This window comes from Asterias amurensis, chromosome 11 (genome assembly GCF_032118995.1).
Source record: "Asterias amurensis chromosome 11, ASM3211899v1".
NCBI classification, from domain to species: domain Eukaryota; kingdom Metazoa; phylum Echinodermata; class Asteroidea; order Forcipulatida; family Asteriidae; genus Asterias; species Asterias amurensis.
Window position 1 is genome coordinate 9,637,124 of NC_092658.1, and position 21,115 is coordinate 9,658,238.

General features: G+C 38.7%; 1 protein-coding gene across 2 annotated transcripts in view; it reads left to right on the top strand.

Annotated features, from left to right (window-relative positions):
- The first annotated feature begins 2,050 nt into the window (after positions 1-2,050).
- LOC139944036 (protein tweety homolog 1-A-like) overlaps positions 2,051-21,115 on the top strand; it is a 51,158-nt gene continuing 32,093 nt past the window's right edge. For both annotated transcript variants that reach the window (XM_071940979.1, XM_071940980.1), the window contains exons 1-5: positions 2,051-2,351; positions 3,435-3,616; positions 11,372-11,483; positions 12,251-12,492; positions 16,085-16,180. In XM_071940979.1, coding sequence (XP_071797080.1) covers positions 2,205-2,351; positions 3,435-3,616; positions 11,372-11,483; positions 12,251-12,492; positions 16,085-16,180 — 779 coding nt within the window. In that variant the 5' untranslated portion in view covers positions 2,051-2,204. The remainder of the gene's footprint in view (positions 2,352-3,434; positions 3,617-11,371; positions 11,484-12,250; positions 12,493-16,084; positions 16,181-21,115) is intronic.

A 21,115-nucleotide genomic window follows, 5' to 3' on the forward strand; every position in this document is an offset into this window, starting at 1 on the left:
GAGGGTGCGGGTTTGAAATAATAAACAAAAAAATTGGGTTTTAGTTTTGAAGTTTTTACACGTATGTTTTAGGCTACATACCTTTCCCAAAACAACAAGCATTAATATCAATATTAATTCTTTCTCTGCATAAAGTAGAGTGGGCAACTTATAAAAAATTTACCAACTTCAAGAAAATACACGAAAATCCATTCACACAAAAAATGACGGTAGACAATAAATAAAGCTCCTATAGACAAAGGGGGGCATTATATTGCAGGGCCCAATTTTATTATTCTGTTTAAACAGATTTTTATTTGGTGCTGAGCAGAAATGAACATAATAGCAGTTTCATGTAGGATATACTGTCTACCCTTTCTGTTAGGCTGCTTTTTGCGCCTTTCCCAAGCTAGGCAGCTCTGTAAAGCCAATTTGAGGTGTGGCGGATCGACGCAAAACTAAAATACTAATAGGTTTGGGAAAAAAATATGATCACCAAAAGCATGCCGCTCAAGAACCGACAGCGGACCGACATCGGCAACGACTGGCATACCACCAGAGGCATGCCGCTCAAGAACCGATAGCGGACCGACATCGGCAACCACCGGCATGCCACCAGAGGCAATGCACTCCAGAACCAACAGCGGACCGACATCGGCAACCACTGGCGTACCACACCAGAAGAGACATGCCGCCCAAGAAACGACAGCAGACCGACATCGGCAACCACTGGCATACCACCAGAGGCATGCCGTTACAGAACCGACAGCGGACCGACATCGGCAACCACTGGCAGAGATATGCCGCCCAAGAAACGACTGCGGACCGACATCGGCAACCATTGATATACCACCAGAGGAATGCCGCTCAGGAACCGATAGCGGACCGACATCGGCAACCACTGATATACCATCAGAGGCATGCCGTTCAAGAACCCACAGCGGACCGACATCGGCAACCACTGGTATACCACTGCACCAGAGGCATGCCGCCCAAGAACCGACAGCGGACCGACATCGGCAACCACTGGCATACCACCATACAAATAATTGTCTCTTCCACTCTTTAAATGCAGTGGACACTATTATTGGTATATGACTCAAAATAATTACTTACGCGATAACGAGTAACGGGGAGAGGTTGGTAGTATAAAACATTGTGAAAATTGGAGTAGTTTTCGAGAAAGAAGTAATTTCCCACAAAATTTGATTTCGAGACCTTAAATTTAGAACTTGAGGTCTCGAAATCAAGCATCTTTCATTATCTCGCAACTTCGATGACCGATTGAGCTCAAATTTTTACAGGTTTGTTATTTTATGTATAATATGTTGAGATATACCAAGTGAAAAGACTGGTCTTTGACAATTACCAGTACTGGGAGGTGTATATCTGTGAACGATGGAGCATTCGGGGTTAAGCTTTACGGCGTGGGGTCCGGTCCGGGGCCTTCTTGGAGAGGGCCCGGGAAAAGTTTGCGTTTTAGATGCCTTGTGGTGCAATCTCATACCGATTTTGAAGGGGGGGGGGGGGCACATTTGATATACTGTCCCCCACCCAATTCAGAAAGTGGTGTCATCAGTTTCCCCCAGTATTAATGACCATAGCGGGACACATCCCACTTCCAGAAGTTGGGTGTGGGGGATAGAAATGTCTGGAAAAATTAAAAAAATTAAAAAGATGTAAAAAGAACGGCTGCTCTGCATTCTTATTAATATTCGTTTGTATTTCTGACGCAAAAATTTCATGCAAAATATGTTTTAAAACAACCGTCAAAACGTGGCATTTATAATAACTATGTGACTTCCAATAAACAAAATAGTCTGCAAAACACCGGCTCTGCGGGCGATTGTATAGAGACGCGCCCTCACTCTCTCGTTTGTCACATTCGGATTTATATTTTTTTGCGGCTGAGGGCTCTTCTGATGAGTAGACTAGTAAACATGTCTATGATCCAGAGAAGTATAATACTTAGCTGGTATCCACTAGTTAACGTCGTTGTACAACAGTATACACGGGAACCCGGGGTGGGAGCTATTAATTTTGTGGTTTCACAACATCGGTGTGTGTCTAGTCTTCGAACCACACACTCCATCACAGACACAGTACCCTGCGGAAGTTCCCTGGAAAACTTAAAATTGTATACTATTTTGGAATTATTTGTTCTATCTACAAAACTCTCGATGGATTCTTAGTAGGCCACACATACACAGCCTTCCATCTCCACTATGTGGCATCTTATTGGATTTAAATATGCAGAGGAATACGTGTCATTTTGGCTAACGGAATTTCTACATAGCTGGCCGCACATCGCTTACCAAGGACTACAGAATTACAGTTCAACGTTTGATCCAGACGACGCAAAATATGTTCAGGTAAACTTTTAAACTTCTAAAGAATGATAGAAATAATGCCTTTGAAAAAAATGGGACCAATAAATGAAACAAACACAACACGTAGTCTTGAAACTGTGTGCTTTGCCTTTGGTAAACGGTTTTAAAACTCAAAATATTTAAATATTCGGATTGTGTGTTTGGCTCTGGGTTGGTGATTCATGTGTTTATTGATTGATGATCGAATTAGTAATCCACTTCGTGAATAGCGATGTGGAGGCGAAGGTTTTTGCTCCGGTGGGCGTGGTGGTGGTAGCTTTCATTACCATTCATCAATTAGTGTTTTTTACAAATCCAATAACGAAAGTCTGAAATATATTGAAATTATATGAAATAAAGATGATAATATTTCCTTAAATTTTGTAGAATAAACAACAAGTTTTAAGGCCAAGCCAAGTAAAAAAAAATACACAAGTTCAAATTATCAAGTCCTGTTGTTATTTTCCGTTGTTTTTTCAGAAAGTTTGTGTTGTCAGATTATTCAATTGAAAGTGTTAATTGTCATGAATATTGAAACAATTGCATCATATTGAAAAACAACTTAAATTGTAATTTTTTTTTTAATAGCCTTATTCATATTTTGGACCCATATTTTTTAAAAATAAAGAGAGTAAGACATTACAAAGGCAAAGCAACTTAAAGTTTAAAAATATTAGATTTATATTTATAAACCTCCTCCCGACGGCGAACGTCGGGAGGATGGTTTCGTTATTGCAACTAACATGTAATCACAAAGTGACAACTAGAAAAATATATACTCTGGAAAATAAATCATTTCAATGACAAAGCTCTCAGCAGCCATCTGTTTAAAAGTAAAGTAATAAATAAGTAAACAATTAAAAGTTGAAGAGATAAATGGAAGCAATGTTGTTTAATTTGAGTCTTTGAGAAAGACTGCTAGTTCTAGGGTCTAAACCTCAGGCCAAATTAACTATTTTTTGCATTGTTTATACCAACGGTCCTCTGGTTGGTAAGTTGTTTGCATCAGCTTATTCTATTTTCTTAATTTTATCACGTAATATTTAAGAGCTTTTTAATAAGATTGATTTGACATTTTCTTTACAGACTCTTATTTTCTGGGGTGCCATACCCATCTTACTCCTGATACTGAGTCTTCTCCTGGTCATAGTCTACGGAATATGCCAATGTTGTAAGAATGGCAAAAGACAAGGTCATCCCGTTGTTAACAGACCACGGAGGACAAGCTGCCTCAAATGGATTATAATAACACTAGCATTGCTTACAACGTAAGTATTGTGATTGGAAAGTATCTGGAAATAATTAATTATTTTTTTTTAAATTTATTAACACTGATATCTCACAGCTGATAACCGCCAGTACAGCTATCATTAAAAACAGATAAAACTATGTACATTATGAAAATTGTAAATAACAGTTACACAAAAAAACAATATTTGATAATAAAAAAACATTATTTTAAATAGATAAAAATAGTACAGCGAAAAACCCACATAAAAAGACATTATAATCATTTTGGCAAGGCTGTACTAAATCAAAATGTAAATTTAAGCTGCATTTGAAGGGTTCTTCCCAGGATTTTTCATAAACTGATAGCCATTCTGGACCGAAGTTGTGGAAGTTTAACCTAAGCATGCTAATTTACTTGGTGTTTTAAAATCTTGGTTTATAATTAAAATACATACATTATACTGTGCAATCTAGCCTGGCATTATATTGGTTTTATCTTGATGATTTGGGGAACTTGATCTGAAGACCTCCCATACCCCAGTGCCACAACTCCTCAAAAAATAAATTAACCTATTTGTTTTTAGAGTATCGTCTGCTATTCCCTATGCTATTCCCGCATAGCCTGCTGATACATGCCCGCTCATGAGGTGTGAACTTTAGACCATGACTGACAGAGGACTGGATACAGTCCAGACTCGTCTATGGAATGTGTATCCATTCCAGGGTAAACTGTGCGTGGTGGTAAACTTACCAGCAAAATTGGTTGTGACACCACTTCACCAGTATTTTCCTATTATCTACTGCAGGCAATGTGCAAAACTTGGTCAAATACATGTAGTTTGTTCTTTGTAACTTCAGTACAGTGGGTAACGAAAACCAAGAGGTATGAAACCAAATGTTAAATTTTCACGAATGAAGGAATTTGCTCGTGATTTGATTTTTGCACAAAAAGTTGACCTTTTTTCTAATAACCACATAACTTTGAAGTGAAATGATTCTCAAAATGCTCTAAAGTAGTATCAAAAACTGCTGTACAGTTAACCTTATGTTTATAACCAAGTAAGTTTGTAGTTGCCATAATTATTTTGTTTTCCCGGAGTGGTTATTGTACCGTACAGTGTACCTTCCCTAGAGTGAACTATGGGGTCTTTCATCAGCACAGAGTCCTGTGATATCTGATCAATGCAGGATCCCAAACCACTAGACCTTTTCCTCTTTTACTTACAGCTGAAAGCACAAAATCTGGTTTTGTCATTATTTTAATTCAGTAGAGTTTTTCGGGGTCAGTTCGCAAGTTCTCAGTATTAATTCTGGCGTGAAATTTGCACCATTTCTTTCTAATAGCTGAACATATGGTGAGCTGGGAAGCAAAATATGTTAAGTGTTACTGTAGCGTGTCTGATCAAGTTATTCGTAGGTATAATGTTACTAAACTTGAAGACAAAGTCCGGGATCGGTGATACAGGGGAATTAATTGAGTTAGATTTAAACTGAAAGGTCGTTGAACCAAGCCTCCAGAGAAATAGTTAGTCTAAAAAAAAAAACCTGTCAAAGCTGTGTTGGTCAATAAATTTAAATATATTCGGAGATCAAAATAAGCCTGTGAATGTGCTCATCACTGCTTGGTACACATATTATTATTTAAGTTTGAAGACTAAGTCTGACTAAGTTATTCCTAGGTATAATGTTACTAAACTTGAAGACAAAGTCTGTGATCGGTGTTACAGGGGAATTAATTAATTAGATTTTAACTGAAATTTTGTTGAACCAATCCCCTGAGAAATAGTTAGTCTGGGAAAAAATTTCAAAGCTGTGTTGGTCAATAAATTTTAAAATATTGCAAGATCAAAATAATCCTGTGAATGTGCTCATCACTGGTCAGTACAAACATTATTTTTAACTATTAAAAAGCATTGATCACAGACTGAATTTGTTAAAATGTCACAGGGGGGGGGGGTATGGTTTGAAATTGTGTGTTTATAAATTGAAAACTAAAGGGTAGGGAATACATGACATGTAGGCATCTTGAATATCAAGGATGCATTTTCACTTACTGTGTTTGTACACTACAGTAGTGTAGCATGTATTCAATTCAAAGACATTGGACACTTTTGGTAATTGTCAAAGACCAGTCTTCTCACTTGGTGTATCTCAACAAATATATGAAATAACAAACCTGTGAAAATTTGAGCTCAATTGGTCATCAAAGTTGCGAGATAATAAGGAAAGAAAAAACAACCTTGTCACACGAAGTTGTGTGCTTTCAGATGTATGTTGATTTCGAGATCATATTATGAGGTCTCGAAATCAAATTCGTGGAAAATTACTTCTTTCTCAAAAACTACGTTACTTCAGAGGGAGCCGTTTCTCACAGTGTTTTATACTACCAACCTCTCCCCATTACTCGTAATCAAAAAAAGGTTTAATGCTAATAATTATTTTGAGGAATTACCAATAGTGTCCACTGCCTTTAATACAGAATATTTAGATTGCACAGTGGTATGAAACTGAAAGCAAACAAACTCCTAAGTACATGTAGGCCTTTTGCCAAGCATTTTCCTGGGAAAAATTGAATTTGTGTTCTTTTTTTTAATAAACATGATCAATGAGTGCAAAAACTTGCCAGTACACTTTATTTTATTAGTCCAATGAAAAATTCAGCAGTACAGATAATTGATAATATTTATTGGTCACCGGTTGAGAATCAAAACAAGTTACTTTAGCAAAAAAGGAGCCATTTTCAAGCCTCGTCTCCAGACATTGTATGCACTTTGTAAATTGTACCATAGAGAAAGAACCGATGGTACAATGTCCATTTATGGAACCTAGTCTTACTACAGTAGTACATTGTACAATTCAGCAACACTATACACCGAAAGTGCAATCAGGGCGACCTGTTCATTGCACTTGTGCTCGCGTAAGATTTCACAAAATTCGAGTTTGAAAGGCGAGTTGTAATTCCAACTGTGATATCCGTCTGGGGTTAATATGGCATGGCACTGAGAGTCCACACACACTTAGCTTTCTGACCACCGCAGACAAATTGATACTGCACAATTATTTATAAATACACTGCGGCTTCAATGTGGAATTCCAATCCTGAAATACCAGTCCACACTACAGTGTGAAGAGCACTTGATAGGAGTTTCACAACGAGATGATTTCATAATAGATGTTAAATGATGAATTTAATCCTAGTGCCCTAGGCAAGACAAGCAAAGCCAAAAACCAAGAAATTACAACAATTTTAGTATGCCACATAATATTGTACGTAGAGTACTCTCAAATGCAATGAATTTCATTCTTGATGGGGCACAACAATTTTTCTCTGGTATGGGCCACTGTTTTCTACAGTATGAGGAAAATATACAGTTTCAGGCCTGATACTTCACAGGGGCAACGGAGGCGATTGCCTCCGTTGCCCCTTGCCATTGCCTTGGTGCCCTTGAAATGATCCAGTAGAAATTTACAATTTCCTCATAGGGTGCCCTTTGCCAAAGAGAAAATGCCTTGGTGCCCTTGCCCTTTTAAAAACGAAGCATACAGGCCTGCAGGTTGTATTGGTATGGAACTTTGCAAAGGGCACCACAGCAATTTTAAGCACTTGGCCCCACCACAGCATGCCGTGGGTTATTTTTAGGCCTGCCTTTCAAATGCCAGTCACCTTCATGTTCATTGTGTTGCTGTAAAGGTGACTACACCTATTCTGTTCACCTCGGTGTTTGTACACTGTAAATTGTCATATTATCAAAACAAATTTCCCCATGAGTACCGTAATTTTCGGATTATAAACCGCGGTTTATATGTTGATTTTGACATTTTTTTGAACTCCTGCGGTTTATTCTCCGGGCGGCTTGTAAGCCGACGTATAAATATTTAAGAGAAAAACGGCATTTTTTAAAAGAAAGATCGTTCGTAAACTATTTTAATAATAATGTTTTTTTTCTTCAACGAGAACAAAAACCTGCCTGTGTGATGACAAAATCCTGTTGAAAATCCCACCACAATTGTATTCCGAACCGTGTTTCCTTTGTAAAACGTTTATCAACCGCCCTCAGCTCCCCCTCACTCAGCGCAACTCGGGTTAGACTAGACTGGTGCCCGTCTATTTATCCTAGCGATCTGTACATGCTGACGTCAGACATTCAAGCTATACTCGTGTCTCAGCGAAATAGACTCGTCCCCTGTCTATTTATCCCACGATCTTTATATACTGACGTCAGACATCCAGGCTACACTCGTCGTGTCAGCCGGCCAGCGGTTTCTTCAGGTCAACCACGCACAGCAGAATGGTGAATGGACGTACGCAAAGAACTATGCCGCGCCGGGGGTCAAACAAAACGTTTTCAAACCGCCTGATTGTTGAGTCCAGTAACATTGGGAATTTTATTTCCAGGCGGCGCAAATATGATGGCGTAGCGCAACCCGTCGGCGAACATCGCTCAATACGGTGCCCCCCAACATCGGTTGTGCAATTTCGAGATTGAGCAGCGCAATTAACAGATTGCTAGCTTTACGAACTCGCATGTGTACATGTGCATAATGTGCACGCTGCAGGATACATTACTACACACACGCTACATCCGTCCGCCCGTCCGTCGTTGCAATATCTGTTGTGGATCCTCGTTGTGGGACTACAATAAAAGGGAGGGAGAAACAACCACTTTTCTTATTGAAAGACCCATTTCAACCTTATTTCCCGTCTACTCCGATGTTTAATAAAAGTGAATCCCCTGTCCTTATGATTACGCAAACAATAAGGTAGCGTATTTTGTTTCAACCGCTATACAATAAACGTGAGGGAACAACTTTAGCCGTCCCCATTATTATTTCGTTTATATTTTATAAAGGAATTTTTTTAGGAGCTGTTTACATGTTTAAAAAATGTTCCTTTAAACATTGTAAACAGAAACAACAGTCATAGACAACTCTCGTTTGTGTTGTGGTACATGTAGCCCTGAAAAGGACTGTTTGGTTTTGGTTTGTCTATTTTCTATTTAAACAAAACGGAAGGCAAAGGATTCCTTGGATATAAATCTTCGCACTGTTTCTTTATCACTGCTTCTGCAGACGAATCCTATGTTGAAACGATAGTCAACGCACTGTCTGAAGTTAATTTTTATTGCAACACGATCTCACTTACCTACAAATAAAGTAGGATTTAACTTTGTCAATTTTTAAAACTGTTATTGGGTTTTTTCAGTATCACAATAATAAACGTATTTTCAGTTGTAACTTTCATCAATAATTATCCAACACAAACAATAATGTCGTCCCGCAAAGGGGGTGCTGCCAGCTTACAAAAAGAATACTATCCTATAATAGATCATTTCAATTACGATCAAGTGTAAACTTCAATACATTTCTACGCAATCACGACGCAACTCCCACATTGCGGCAACTATACAAGACTGACTGATGTGCCGCCCGCCTGTCACTGCACATCGCCACAAAGAGGACCGCAAACAAGCACGGCCCCTTTGTGTGTACGCATGCGGTGATTGGCCGTTTGATGATTGGCCGTTGTTGATTGGCCGGTGATAGTTCCATTCATAAAATCTTGGCTCGACTTCGGACGGATCGAGTAGAGCGGCTGCCCATTGTACAACGAATAGCTTGAACGTCTGACCCACGCTTCGAGGCTCGGGGCGCAGTCTAATCAAACGTGGACAACTTTTGTCTACAGAGGGCGATGCGATGCAGGGCAAAGTTCAACTATTTCTCGGTGTGCGTTGTCGACCGATCTTTGATTCACGGACAGTTTGTTCCTAAAGAAGTTCACAAAACATGGTCAACACAACCGATCATCAAATCGCAAATTCTTGAAAAGGGTTGTTGATGGAAACAAAGTATAACTCAGGACTGATAGTGTGAGATAAAAAAATCACCCGTAACGCGCGGCAGGTTTGCGTACTTCACTTCCGTGTTTTGAGGTTAGTTTTTTTCATGTTTTTTATTTTTATTTTGGTCGCGGTTTATACGCCGCGCGGCATATACGCCGACACCTAAATATTTTTTTGTATATTTTGAGGAAGTGCGGTTTATACGCCGCGCGGTTTATAATCCGAAAATTACGGTAATCAAAGCAGAAATACCAACAGACTTGAGTTATGCCACAGTCCAGTCCACTGTATCATTCAACACTCTGGATGATAAAATGGCTGTGCACTGCACCCAACCCTTCCAGTCAGCTGGTGTATTGAAAACAATGGAATGCTGTGCTGAGGTCACAAGACCCTCGTGACTGAATGGAACTCACACGAAAATGTACCTAGGCGCACGTACATGTACATTGTTCTGTACTATACGTATAACAGTTTATGTGGGTGTGTATTGTTTAAATTTTGCCAGTAGTATTGAGTTTACATTTCTAAATGTCAGGATTTGTACAGACATGTACAGTTAGGCCCTATGTTTGAATTGATACATTGAGTACATGTCCGTTACATACTCTGGGGTATTTGTATTATTTTTACCAATAGATTATAGTGTTTGAATAGACCTTATGCATTGACGTCATCCAGCCCCCATCTTAGAGGAAAAACAATCGAGACACACAGATTTGTATGCGCGGCGCATAGTATTGGCCAATGAACAACCTCCTTTTGAACTCTAGGTTAGGGCGCCCTACTGAAATGACGTCATGTGCATAAGGTCTATTTAAATTTAAACAAATTGTCATGCAAGCCTTTAATTTCATCTTTGAAAGGGCAAGGCCATTTTCGTTTTGTATTGGGCACTTGCAGTGGAAAATCTTAAAGTAGTCTATTTGATACTTTTGGAGGGGCGCCAAGGCCAAGTTAAGTCAAGGACAATGGTCTCTTTGTTATTTCAGGCCTAATGTAAGTTGGCCCTTTACCACTGTTTACCAATGCAGATAATAAATATTGAAAATGTCCAATGTCTTCCCTTAACAGTGGTCTGCTGGCCAAATGTCAGTTTAAATACCTGAGGAGCAGCCACAATCTTGTCCAACTAGCCCTGCTGGCTACATAGTTAATTATTGATGAAGTCATATCACTACAATGTACCATGCTTGACAATGTTGAAAGACGACCTTAAAAAGGGAAAAAGATGTCAAATGTCCTACATGACTTTAGCTAACTGGTCCTGCTGGCCAGGCAAACTCTATCCAATCATTTTACCTGAATGTCACTTTGACATTGAAACCCCAGCTTCTTGTTATTGCAGAAGGATTTACTTCAAGTTGCGCTGTGTAACAGTTTGATCTTTGCAATTAGTCCTTGACTCTTAGCGTGTGTCTTTCCACAGATGTTATTATTACACGTGTTTAGAGCTGTCCCAAAGATTTTGTTTTTATTTTTGGTTGAGAGGCTGTCAGTGTCACATGTCACCAGCCCTTTCTTCAAGTGGCAAGGCAATTTTACCTCAACTTTTTGCAATTTTTTTAATCAACAACAGCCATGATAATCTTCCACCTAAGTTGGTGTTTTTATTTGTTTGCCCGCGGAAAAATCAGTATACATGTACTTACTATAATTTTCTTTTCTTAAAGAGCTAAATATCATGCCGGCACCAAGTAATTTGGGGGAATTTATAAATGGCATAAGGGTACTCATGAAAGGTTGGTGTCAATATTTGTGGGTCAACACTTGACACCTGTGTAGGACACTGAACGTTTTCTTCCCTCATGTCTTCCTCAATGGTACACTTAGGTTATAACACACTCAATGTAAAGGACTGTCAAATTTTGCAACATCCAGGTAAAATGTCAAGATGTCGCCGAGATGATTAATGTGATTTCTTTCTATTGGATATCCTTTTACTTTTAGAGCGTTTGTAGGGGCTGGTTTCTACGGTAACGAGACGACAGCATCGGGAGTGCAGCATTTCATCCAATCAGCCGAGAGCTCAAATGAAACGATACAAAATGCAGAACAAGAGGTACGGCTAAAAAACATGGTCGATTGTAGAGAGGCACAAGTTCCAAGTGGATAATTGAAGAATGTGACTTTGCACGGGGGGATTTGAGAAATTCTCTCGTAGTCTTATTCAGTGTGTTGAGGGAGCGCATAGGGTTGTTCTGACATGGACAGTGGCAGATTTGAATTTTGTCTGTGATTCGGTGGCAGCTGGCAAAGTGCTAAGATTCAAAGATGAGTTGCCAGTATCATTAGTTGGTTTATAATGTAACATCACACTTTGCCTAGCTATTAAGATTCATATCCTAAAGGTTGGGTCATTGTTTGGCAATGATCTCTCTCAAAAAAATTGAGTTATTTCTATCTGAAAGCTTATGTCATAAAGATACATTTAGTAGTATAGCATCCGGTGAAATTAGTTTGTCTGAAATGTCATGTTGATTAGAAATAGAAAAAAACTTTTGAATCCAAGATACGATTCATGCATAGATTTTTTCTCAGTCAGCTTTCTGAAGGTTGGTGTCCGTTCGCAAATGCTACAGCCAGAGATGCGGTTGGTACCGACTGTCACTTCGCTAAGGATGAATGAATTTGACAATTGTATGAAAATACTGTGGATAAAGAATGCAAGTTACACGTATACCTTAAGAGAATGTCAGCTCCTAAGTTGTACTTTAAAAAAAAATCCCAAATGAAGAAGATCCTAAAATGCAGCACATGTAAAAAGTAAATTCTTATGAAATCTATGAAAATGTGATGACAGTTTTTTTTTTTTTTTTAATTTGACAGATCCACAATATCTCCAATGACCTGACGGTCGTCCTCGCTGGCGAGGTGGAACAATTAGAGCTACTCTTTCGAACCCCCATCAAGAACACCTCGATACAACACGAACTGGAACGGCTGACCCAAGTACTCAAACACATGGTGAATGATGCTGCCACCAATGTCAGTGCAATCAACAGTGCGTTCAGCAATGATGTCGACCTCAGTGTCATCATCAGTGAGGTTCAATACTATGAAACATTTAGGTGAGTTACCAAGATGTTTGTTCAGGGCCTTGTAGTGTTGGTTCCAAGAAGGACTCAATATTTGTTTTTGGAAAATCCACACGACTGCAGGGCTTGTAGTAGCTCGAAATGTTCACTGAGGTCAATTTCGAAAAGATTGTCCTAACTTAGGACTAGTCCTACAGTATGACTCTTTAGGAGTTGTTAAAAACTGAAGGCTAGTCCCAAGTTAAGATGAGTAACTCGTCCCAACCGAGATAAGACTGATCTTAACTCTTTTGCAAAATACATACCTGGACCAGATTTTTTCTTTCAGAAGGTCATGAATCAAAATGAGTTGAACAAGCTCTCAGAGAAGTTCTGTTTTATTTGTTTTGATGTGTATGTAATTCAATACTCTTGAAAAGAGAATTGAAAGAAAGTTCTCATTCACATTGAACAAGGGGCAGGGGCCCAACCACAGGCATTTAGGGCCGGGATTGTCTGGAAATTTTTAGCCTAAAAAAAATAAAACAACGTAAAGAAAATGTCTTAGCAAAATTATGAATGTTCAAACACAAGAAACATTGCTCGCATAGTGGGGCGTAAAAAGTAAAGGGAAACAAAAAGCCTGTTTCCGGGCCCAACGAGGTATGGCCGAGGTTGTGTGTCTGTGACAGGCCGTACACGCATGGAGACTGGTGTAGAAGACAAAGCTGTGTACACAAATTGCTAGGGTATTAAACCTAGAGGGGGCTTGTACTCTGTGAAAAAAATAATATTTTTGGAATGCCTAATGGCTGGAAGAAAGGCCAAGAAATGTCAGACTGGCTCATGATGTGTCAATCATAGTTAAAGATCACAAGTCAAAGATCTGCCTTTTAATATTTAGCTGTTTGGAAGGATTTGATTGGTTTGTGGTCTGTACTGTGTTGTTACATGTAGTCAAAACCTTTTGTGTTCCAACCAAAAATACTATCAATATTATTATTATTATTTTATTATTACTAGTATCACAAAAATTATCAAGATAAAGCCATTTATAATGCTTCTAGAATGCACATTTACATGTAGTGCATTTGAAACCAAGATCAACACTGATTAGAAAACATTCCGAAGACCTTGTTTTTTTGGGGGGGTAAAACTTCTGAACATTTGGACTTGAATGGCTCACAGTTTTGAAGACTCCTGGGAAGAACCCTGGACTGTCTCCATTTTTGTTGTTTTAATTCCCCAGAAGCCCTACTCTGTGAACTTTCAGTTTTTCTGAACTGATGTTGTTGTCTTCTGTTTAAAGCCATTACAAGTAGTTAGGCTCACCTTAGTCCTTGTATAGACATCCATCTAGCAATAACTTCCTGACCTTGTAAACTCATGAAAACGGACGATTGAGAAAAACAATGTCTGTGACTCACATGCCACATGCGCTGAATATGTGGAAGTTGGTAATTCCTCTGAAAATAAGTTATCTACTGACACTGTCTGGATTTCTAATGTAAGGCTTTTTTGATGACGGATGTGAGAAAGTAGGGTTTGCTCATAACTTTTGCTGTCGCTAATCAGCGTTTTATGTCATTTCATAGGCAATGGTTCCCCTTAAAACAGTGGTCTACTGACCAAATGGCAGTTAAAAGTAAACACCCAAGGACCAGGCCTGGAGTTTCATTTTGGTCATTTTGAAGGGGCAAGGTCATTTTGCAAAGAGCACTTCCAAGAAGAATAAGAATATGTTAAAGTCAATGGGAAACGTTTAAAGGGCACCAAGGCCAACACCAGGGGCAACAGAGGGGCCATGCCCTTCTTGGCCTGGGTTTAATTCCAGGCCAGAAGGACCAGTCAGAATTCTGTCCAAAGTATTCTGACTGACTAGTGTTTTGCTTGCCACTGCTTCATGTACATGATGTAAATCACTGATGGTTCATAAAATTTCAAACAATGGACCAGTAAACAAGCTGGGAACCAGCGAAATATCAGCTAACTTTCAGCTAACTTTCAGACAGTCAGGGCAAACCATGACTGTCGTTTTTGTTTTCACTAGTCCATAAACATCTTGTCATTAGCATGGGACTTGCAAGTAGCCCTTGGCCTTACTTTCTTAAAGTGACTGGCCAGCAGGACGAGTTAGCTTGACCAGTGATTTTGAGCTGATATGAACAATGGGTACATAGCGATGGGAAGCAGTAAATTAGCCAGCTGGCCTACAATGTATGGTGTAAGTGGACAGAATTCTGACTGGGTCCTTGGGTGTTTCAGCTCGCTTTTGGCCAGCGGACCACAGTTGTGTTAATCATCACAAAACACCCAGACGTTACTAAAAGAAATAACATTAGACACATCCAGAAAATTTAGTTTTGTGTTCAGAAATTGGGATAGTAATTTTAAAACATACATTGGACAATTTCATATCAGGACATGACCTTTACTTTGAATGGAAGTACATGTACATGTAGGTCATAGATCAAGCCATGGAGAGGGTCAAACCATAGATTAAGGAACTCTATGGTCAAATATATATTTTTAGGGACTTTTGTGGCTTGTAGTGTTTTTTGTATGTTTTATGGTAGATAATAATTTTATGTACATTTTATAAATTTGTTGTATAAAAGGCCGTCGTGGATAATAAAGTGAATTAAAATTTGGAATTGAAAATTTAAATTTTTGCCTTTGCAGCTGCTATAGACCATAGTGTTAGTGGCCACAAGCGGCTCAAGTACCAAAATGTTGAAAAAAACTGCCTTGCTCTTATACAAGAAGGAAGTTGAGGCCTGCTTAATCTTAATCTGGATAATCCAACTGATTAATGTAATCTGAGCCACTTACCCTGTGCTAAGTAAATGGTCTTTATTTTCATTGGGTGAAAAAAGTGACCTTACATGTATCTGGGAGGAACGTGCACATACACTGTAAGAGCAAAAGAGCGACAAACCAATACAGCAAGGGACAGCTCCTCTGTGCCAGTTGAATGATTTCAAATGGTTGGTCAAGCAGGGTTTGCCCTTAACTTGTTCAGTGACTACATGTAGCAAGCAGGACCAGTTACAAATGTAGCTTGTCGTTTCACAAGTCCATGGTCAGCGTTTTCACTGGTCTGTGGCTCATACTAAATGGGGCTTTCAGGGATGCTTTTTAATGCTGAACTACCAGTTTGACCCAGAGCTGTGTTGTGAGAGAGTTGTGACGTACAAAGTCCTTGCTTTATGCATGTTGAGGGACTAGTTTTTTCTAGTCACATGGTTTCTGGATGCCTTTTTCATTCCAAATGTAGCACAACTCAATGGGCAGACTATAGTATGTCTGGCACACTGTGTTCACTAATGTGTTTTTTGGGGGACATAACAATGCTTCTAACTGCAAAATGTTTGCAAATCTCTCAAGATACGGCCCTGGCCCGACCACCCTGAGATAAATTTGACTGGTCCTCGGGTGTGTTAACTAGCATTTTGCCAGCGGGGACCACTGTAAAGAGAGAACACTGTCAACTCACTTGAGGTTTTAACCTAGATTGTGTTTATTTTCCTTTACTTATTTGGGCTGCATTTACTTAACATATTTCTTGTTTTTCTCATGATTTTTTTCCCACTCTTTCCTTTCCCCTGTCCCCTTGCGCATTACCCCCAATTTCCCCCTATTACAGATGGCTGGGCTTTGTGGGTGTTTTCTTCTTTGAGCTGATCATCAGTCTTTTGGTGCTGTGCGGAGCATGTACACGAAACAGATGTTCCTTAATATGGTACGTAACAATTCCATTTTTCCATTTGGTCCACTGCTTTATAGACCACTTCAGGCGAGCAAGTGTTGGGCGCCGTGCGCCACTGCTGCGGTGTACTTGTGCCTGATTTTGTGCACAAAGACACAAGAAAATCGTTTCTCTTTTCACTTTTTATGGAAATTTAATGTCTTCCTCGACAATCTATGCGATTTCTCTGACATGGCTGCATGATATGACGATTTACTACATTCTTGATAATTTTTTTTAAACTAAGCACAGAGTAAAATACTAAAATTCTGACAAAATACTCTCCGATGTAACGCATTTTAGCGACTATTATGCAGATTTTGGTCTTTTTCCCCTAATTCACCTAAGACAAGCACCGCTTTCAAGGTGATTCGGTTTTTATTTAGTTGCAAATATTTGTGGTCATTAATATATCATGATGGCAAGGAAATTGTGATAGTCGTTGAGGAAAACATTTAATTTCCATAAAGGCTGAAAAGAAACATGATTTCCTCATGTCTCTGTGCACAAAACTAGGCAAATGTTACCTCAGCAATGGCCGCGGTGCTCAACACTTGCGCGCCCGGTTCGCGCTTGAATTGGTGTATAGGGCCACGTTGCCTCGGATCGGTGAGTTGGTCTATTGAAAGCTTTTCACAGACCAACTCAACTGATCCAAGGCAACATTTCCCTTTAATAATCCGCCCCCAGCGTCCCTCGATGATTGAGAAACTGTGTTGGAGACTCAGTGGTAATTATTGGCTCAACCTGTAAGTAAGATGCTTTACAGGGATAATCCCAAGGCATTCGGAAGTGGAGGAAAGGAGATATTTTCGTTTCTTATTTGAGATAAGGGAATGTATTGATATATGAGAATACTTATCTCTGAAATGTTGTCAACTACGTGGAGTTTACTTGTCCCTCTTTTGACAGTGCAAGTCTTGAATGTTTTCGAAAGTGCATGGTTATAAATTTTATTCTTTCACAGTTAAAGCATTACATTGAGTGTAGGTATACACAATTCTGTTAGCTAAGAAATACCATAGAGGAAGGACCTCTATGGAAATAATGTACAAACCACAATATTGTTTTGGTCAAGATTGTTAAAGTATTTTGGTCTGGAGTTTTATCTTTTGAGAGGGCAAAGCCATTTTCAAAATCTATGGGAATCTTTTAAAGACTAAGATCTGTAATTCCAGGCCTGGAAAAACTCTAAGCTACATCAATCTTCTTGAAGTTTACAAGCCCTTATGTTTACAGTGTTTTCAATTCGACAATAAATCTCTGACCATTCATGGCCGTGAATGTTCACAAGTTAGATCAACATGTTTGTTCCCTGAAAGTGTACTTTACAAAACAACCTACACCTTTATTTTGCAACATCACAGCAGAAAGTTTTGGTAGGCCTTCACTGCACAAATACAAATATTTACTATTTAGCACAATAATGCTATCAAAACACCCATATCACTGATATCAACAGTTGGTGCGCTACCCAAAACAAAAAGTACACATCTTCTCCATATACAATAAAAAGGTTTTATATGCCTTTATCCAAAAGGGTGAATTTGTACCAACCCTGTTACTAAGCTGTCAAAATCCCCCTGATTCTGCAAAAAAGAATTCCCTGAAAATACACGAGGAAGTGATAACTCAAGGTCACCCATAAAAAATGGTTGTCAATGTGTGTAATGTACAAGAAGAAAGGTGTGTTCATTCTATTCATAATTCAGTGTTTCTGTTTCATTTCTACCTCAAATGGCTGTTTATTCAAACATTGTGTCAATTGATTTTTTTTCTATGGGTTAAAGGGAGGGTAGCGATTGGTAATCTCTCTTTTCAAACTTAAAGGCATTTTGAGAATAATTTCTCTCGAAAGTAGTGTTGTTATGGAAAAATACATCAATTTTATCCTCCAAATTTGAATAAAAGAAACAATTCTATATACACTTTTATCGGAATGTGTATTCCTTAAACTGATTATTCTTCATGCGTGGACACTGTTTCGCATTTTTGGCGATATCTAAAAAAACTCCACCACCTTTTGAAATGAAACTTGCACAGGTTAGTTTTATTGTACAATATCTACAATTTATATGGAATTAAAGCTATCATACAGTTCCAAAAGACCAAAGGTATACGCTCCCTTTAAACCAGTTCAAAATCCGGTAAATTGTTCCAGCATTGTCACTTCAACTTTCTGGAAAGTCCAATAATCTTATGCATTTTGCAACTGTCAGATTGTGCACTTTGTGTCAACTTAGTTGGGAATACCCATTGTTGATCCCGAGAGAGAAATGCATCGAGAAAACATAACTGCAGGAAAGGATCAAGGTTTTTTTGCTTGAGTCGCAAAGGTTATTGTTTCATTGTGCAACATTATGAAAGTTAGACACAGACCTTGAACTGTGCTCTTGAAGTGGCACAGCGATTTCACTCAATGGTAAGGGGCACCCCAGTATGAGGAAAATGTAAATTTTAGTAACCTTGCACAGGGAACCACGGCAAAGCACAGGGCACCAGGGCAAATACTGTTGCTGCCATAGACCTTTTCGCAAATACCATTGGGCAAGCGCTATCTGTCGAATGAGGTGCATGCTGGTCTAGCTAGTGATCAAATTTGATCGCTACCTACATGTAGACCAGCATGCACCTCATTCCACGTCTATTGTGCGAGTACCGAGTATTTTCGAAAGGTCGATGGGTTATTTTGAGGCCTCTTGTAAACATATTTTAAAGGTTGCTTCATGTATTATATGTAACTTCATGTTCGTGTGAATTTGTGCACTTCGTCCAGATTACACGGACGAGGAAGTTAAGGAAACTCTGTGTATTGAATGCTTTTCAAGTTCATATATCAAGTTTTGTCAACAAGCTGAAAACAAATCACCTCCGTGTGTAGGATTTCTGCAAAGCATGAATCAGGAAAGGTTTTGGGGTACAGTGTAGTACACACATGAGTCAGCAAAGTTTATGTTCTCTATTGAACATTATGTGGATCCGTGTGAGGCAACATCCGGTGTCAGAATGTCACTTCTAGCTGGCATTGTTAACAAACATGTAATTTGCTCTGCGTTTGTGTTTTGTTCATTTCCTTTGATGTTCATGATAAGACAAAGGGAATACGCTGTTTTAATATGCTTTTTGTGCTTTTAACGAGCAGTTCTATGAAGCTTGGCCCAGATCAGTGTCCTTTAAAATTGTCAAAAAAGGGCACCAATTGTGAAAGACCCGCTTGACCTAGACTAAATTTATTAGAGTTTGGGGTTAAAATGATAAAATCTTAGTCACAGGATATTATCATTTATGGAAAGTGCAAAGCTGATGTTTAATAAGGTTTTCCCGCTTATTTCTCCTGCAGTGGGGCCAGTATAAGGATCTTGTTTTGATCACTTTATATTGGCTTATTATTGACAGTGAATTATTCTTCAGGGAATGCGATATTATTTTGTACCTCCAGTTATCAACTAATGAAACTTTCTATGGGTGCTGACTTCCATAAGTTCAAGGACACTGACAAGCTTAGCACTATTTTGACACCATCAAAACAAACTTGTTGACAATTTTGGTGACCAGACTACATCAATAAGATTGTTAAATGTTTAAAATTTTGATTTTGACCTTGGTGATGTTTTATCTGAGTGATTTATTTGATTGGGTTTTCCTTTTTTAAAGAAAACTTTTGACTTCCAAGATTTTTCCTGATTTCAGGGTTGCTCAGCTGGAACGATATGAAAGAAGAAAAAAAACACTTACAGTGTACACTGTTACGTATCCAAACCTCTAAATGTTCACACTGTGCAATTTTCCCATTTCGTCCTTTGTAAAATGTATCCTCTTAATATGTAAAGGAACACGTTGCCTTGGATCGGTCGAGTTGGTCTTTGAAAAACGTTTGTAACCGTTTGTTATAAAATGCATATGATTAGAAAGATATTTTAAAAGTAGAATATATTGAATGATCCACACAAGTATCACTCGAGATTGCGTGGTTTTCCTTTTACCTCGTCGACAAACACAGTCAGCCATTTATGGGAGTCAAATTTTTGACTCCCATAAATGGCCGACCGTGTTAGTTCGCAAAGTACATGGAAAACCACGTATTTTCGAGACAAATATGTGTGGATCATTGCACTCTACTTTTAAAACATCTTTCTAACCATATGCATTTTATAACAAACGGTTACAGACTCTTTTCAAAGACCAACTCGACAGATCCAAGGCAATGTGTTCCTTTAATGGACAGAAGTTACAATCCTTGCTGAATCTTTTTTAAAGACATACAGGAAAGACTCTTAATGTAAGTGTTAACAGCCGAGACATTTAATTATTGCTGAATATTTATCAAAGACATTCAGGAAAGACTCTTTTAAGAGTCTGCCAGACATTTTGTTCGTGCTGAATATTTATCAAAGACTTTCAGGAAATACTATTAATATGTTAATGGCCAGACATCTTGACAATGTTTAACATTGACTATTCTTGACTGCTTATGTTACACTTATGACCTGTTCATGTGTAATGTGTTGTTACAAAATATATTTAGCCTTCTGCTGGGGTCGAACTGTTAGGCCATTAATTATTTTCTTGCATGAGTTGCCATGATGATGGATCTATAGATCCTTCCATGTTTCAAGTAACATTTTAGTCATCGCTTCCAGGAACTCATTATGCCTCAAGAGGAATAAAGCCCATCAGTGGAATTCCTGTAGGATTCTTATCACGAGAACGTACAAACCTTGAACTCAGTTTACAACAATCTCTGGAATTCAGTTAGCATTAATTCAAGAAGTGATTGACACACAGTAACTGATGGCTGAATAAACAGTTTGCAAATCAACAATTGGAAAGATAGTATCTATCTATCTATACATACACAGATGCCTTGACCTTTTTATTGGGATGACCTTGTTTGGGTGTTTGTGTGTGACGACTGGGTGAATTTATCTT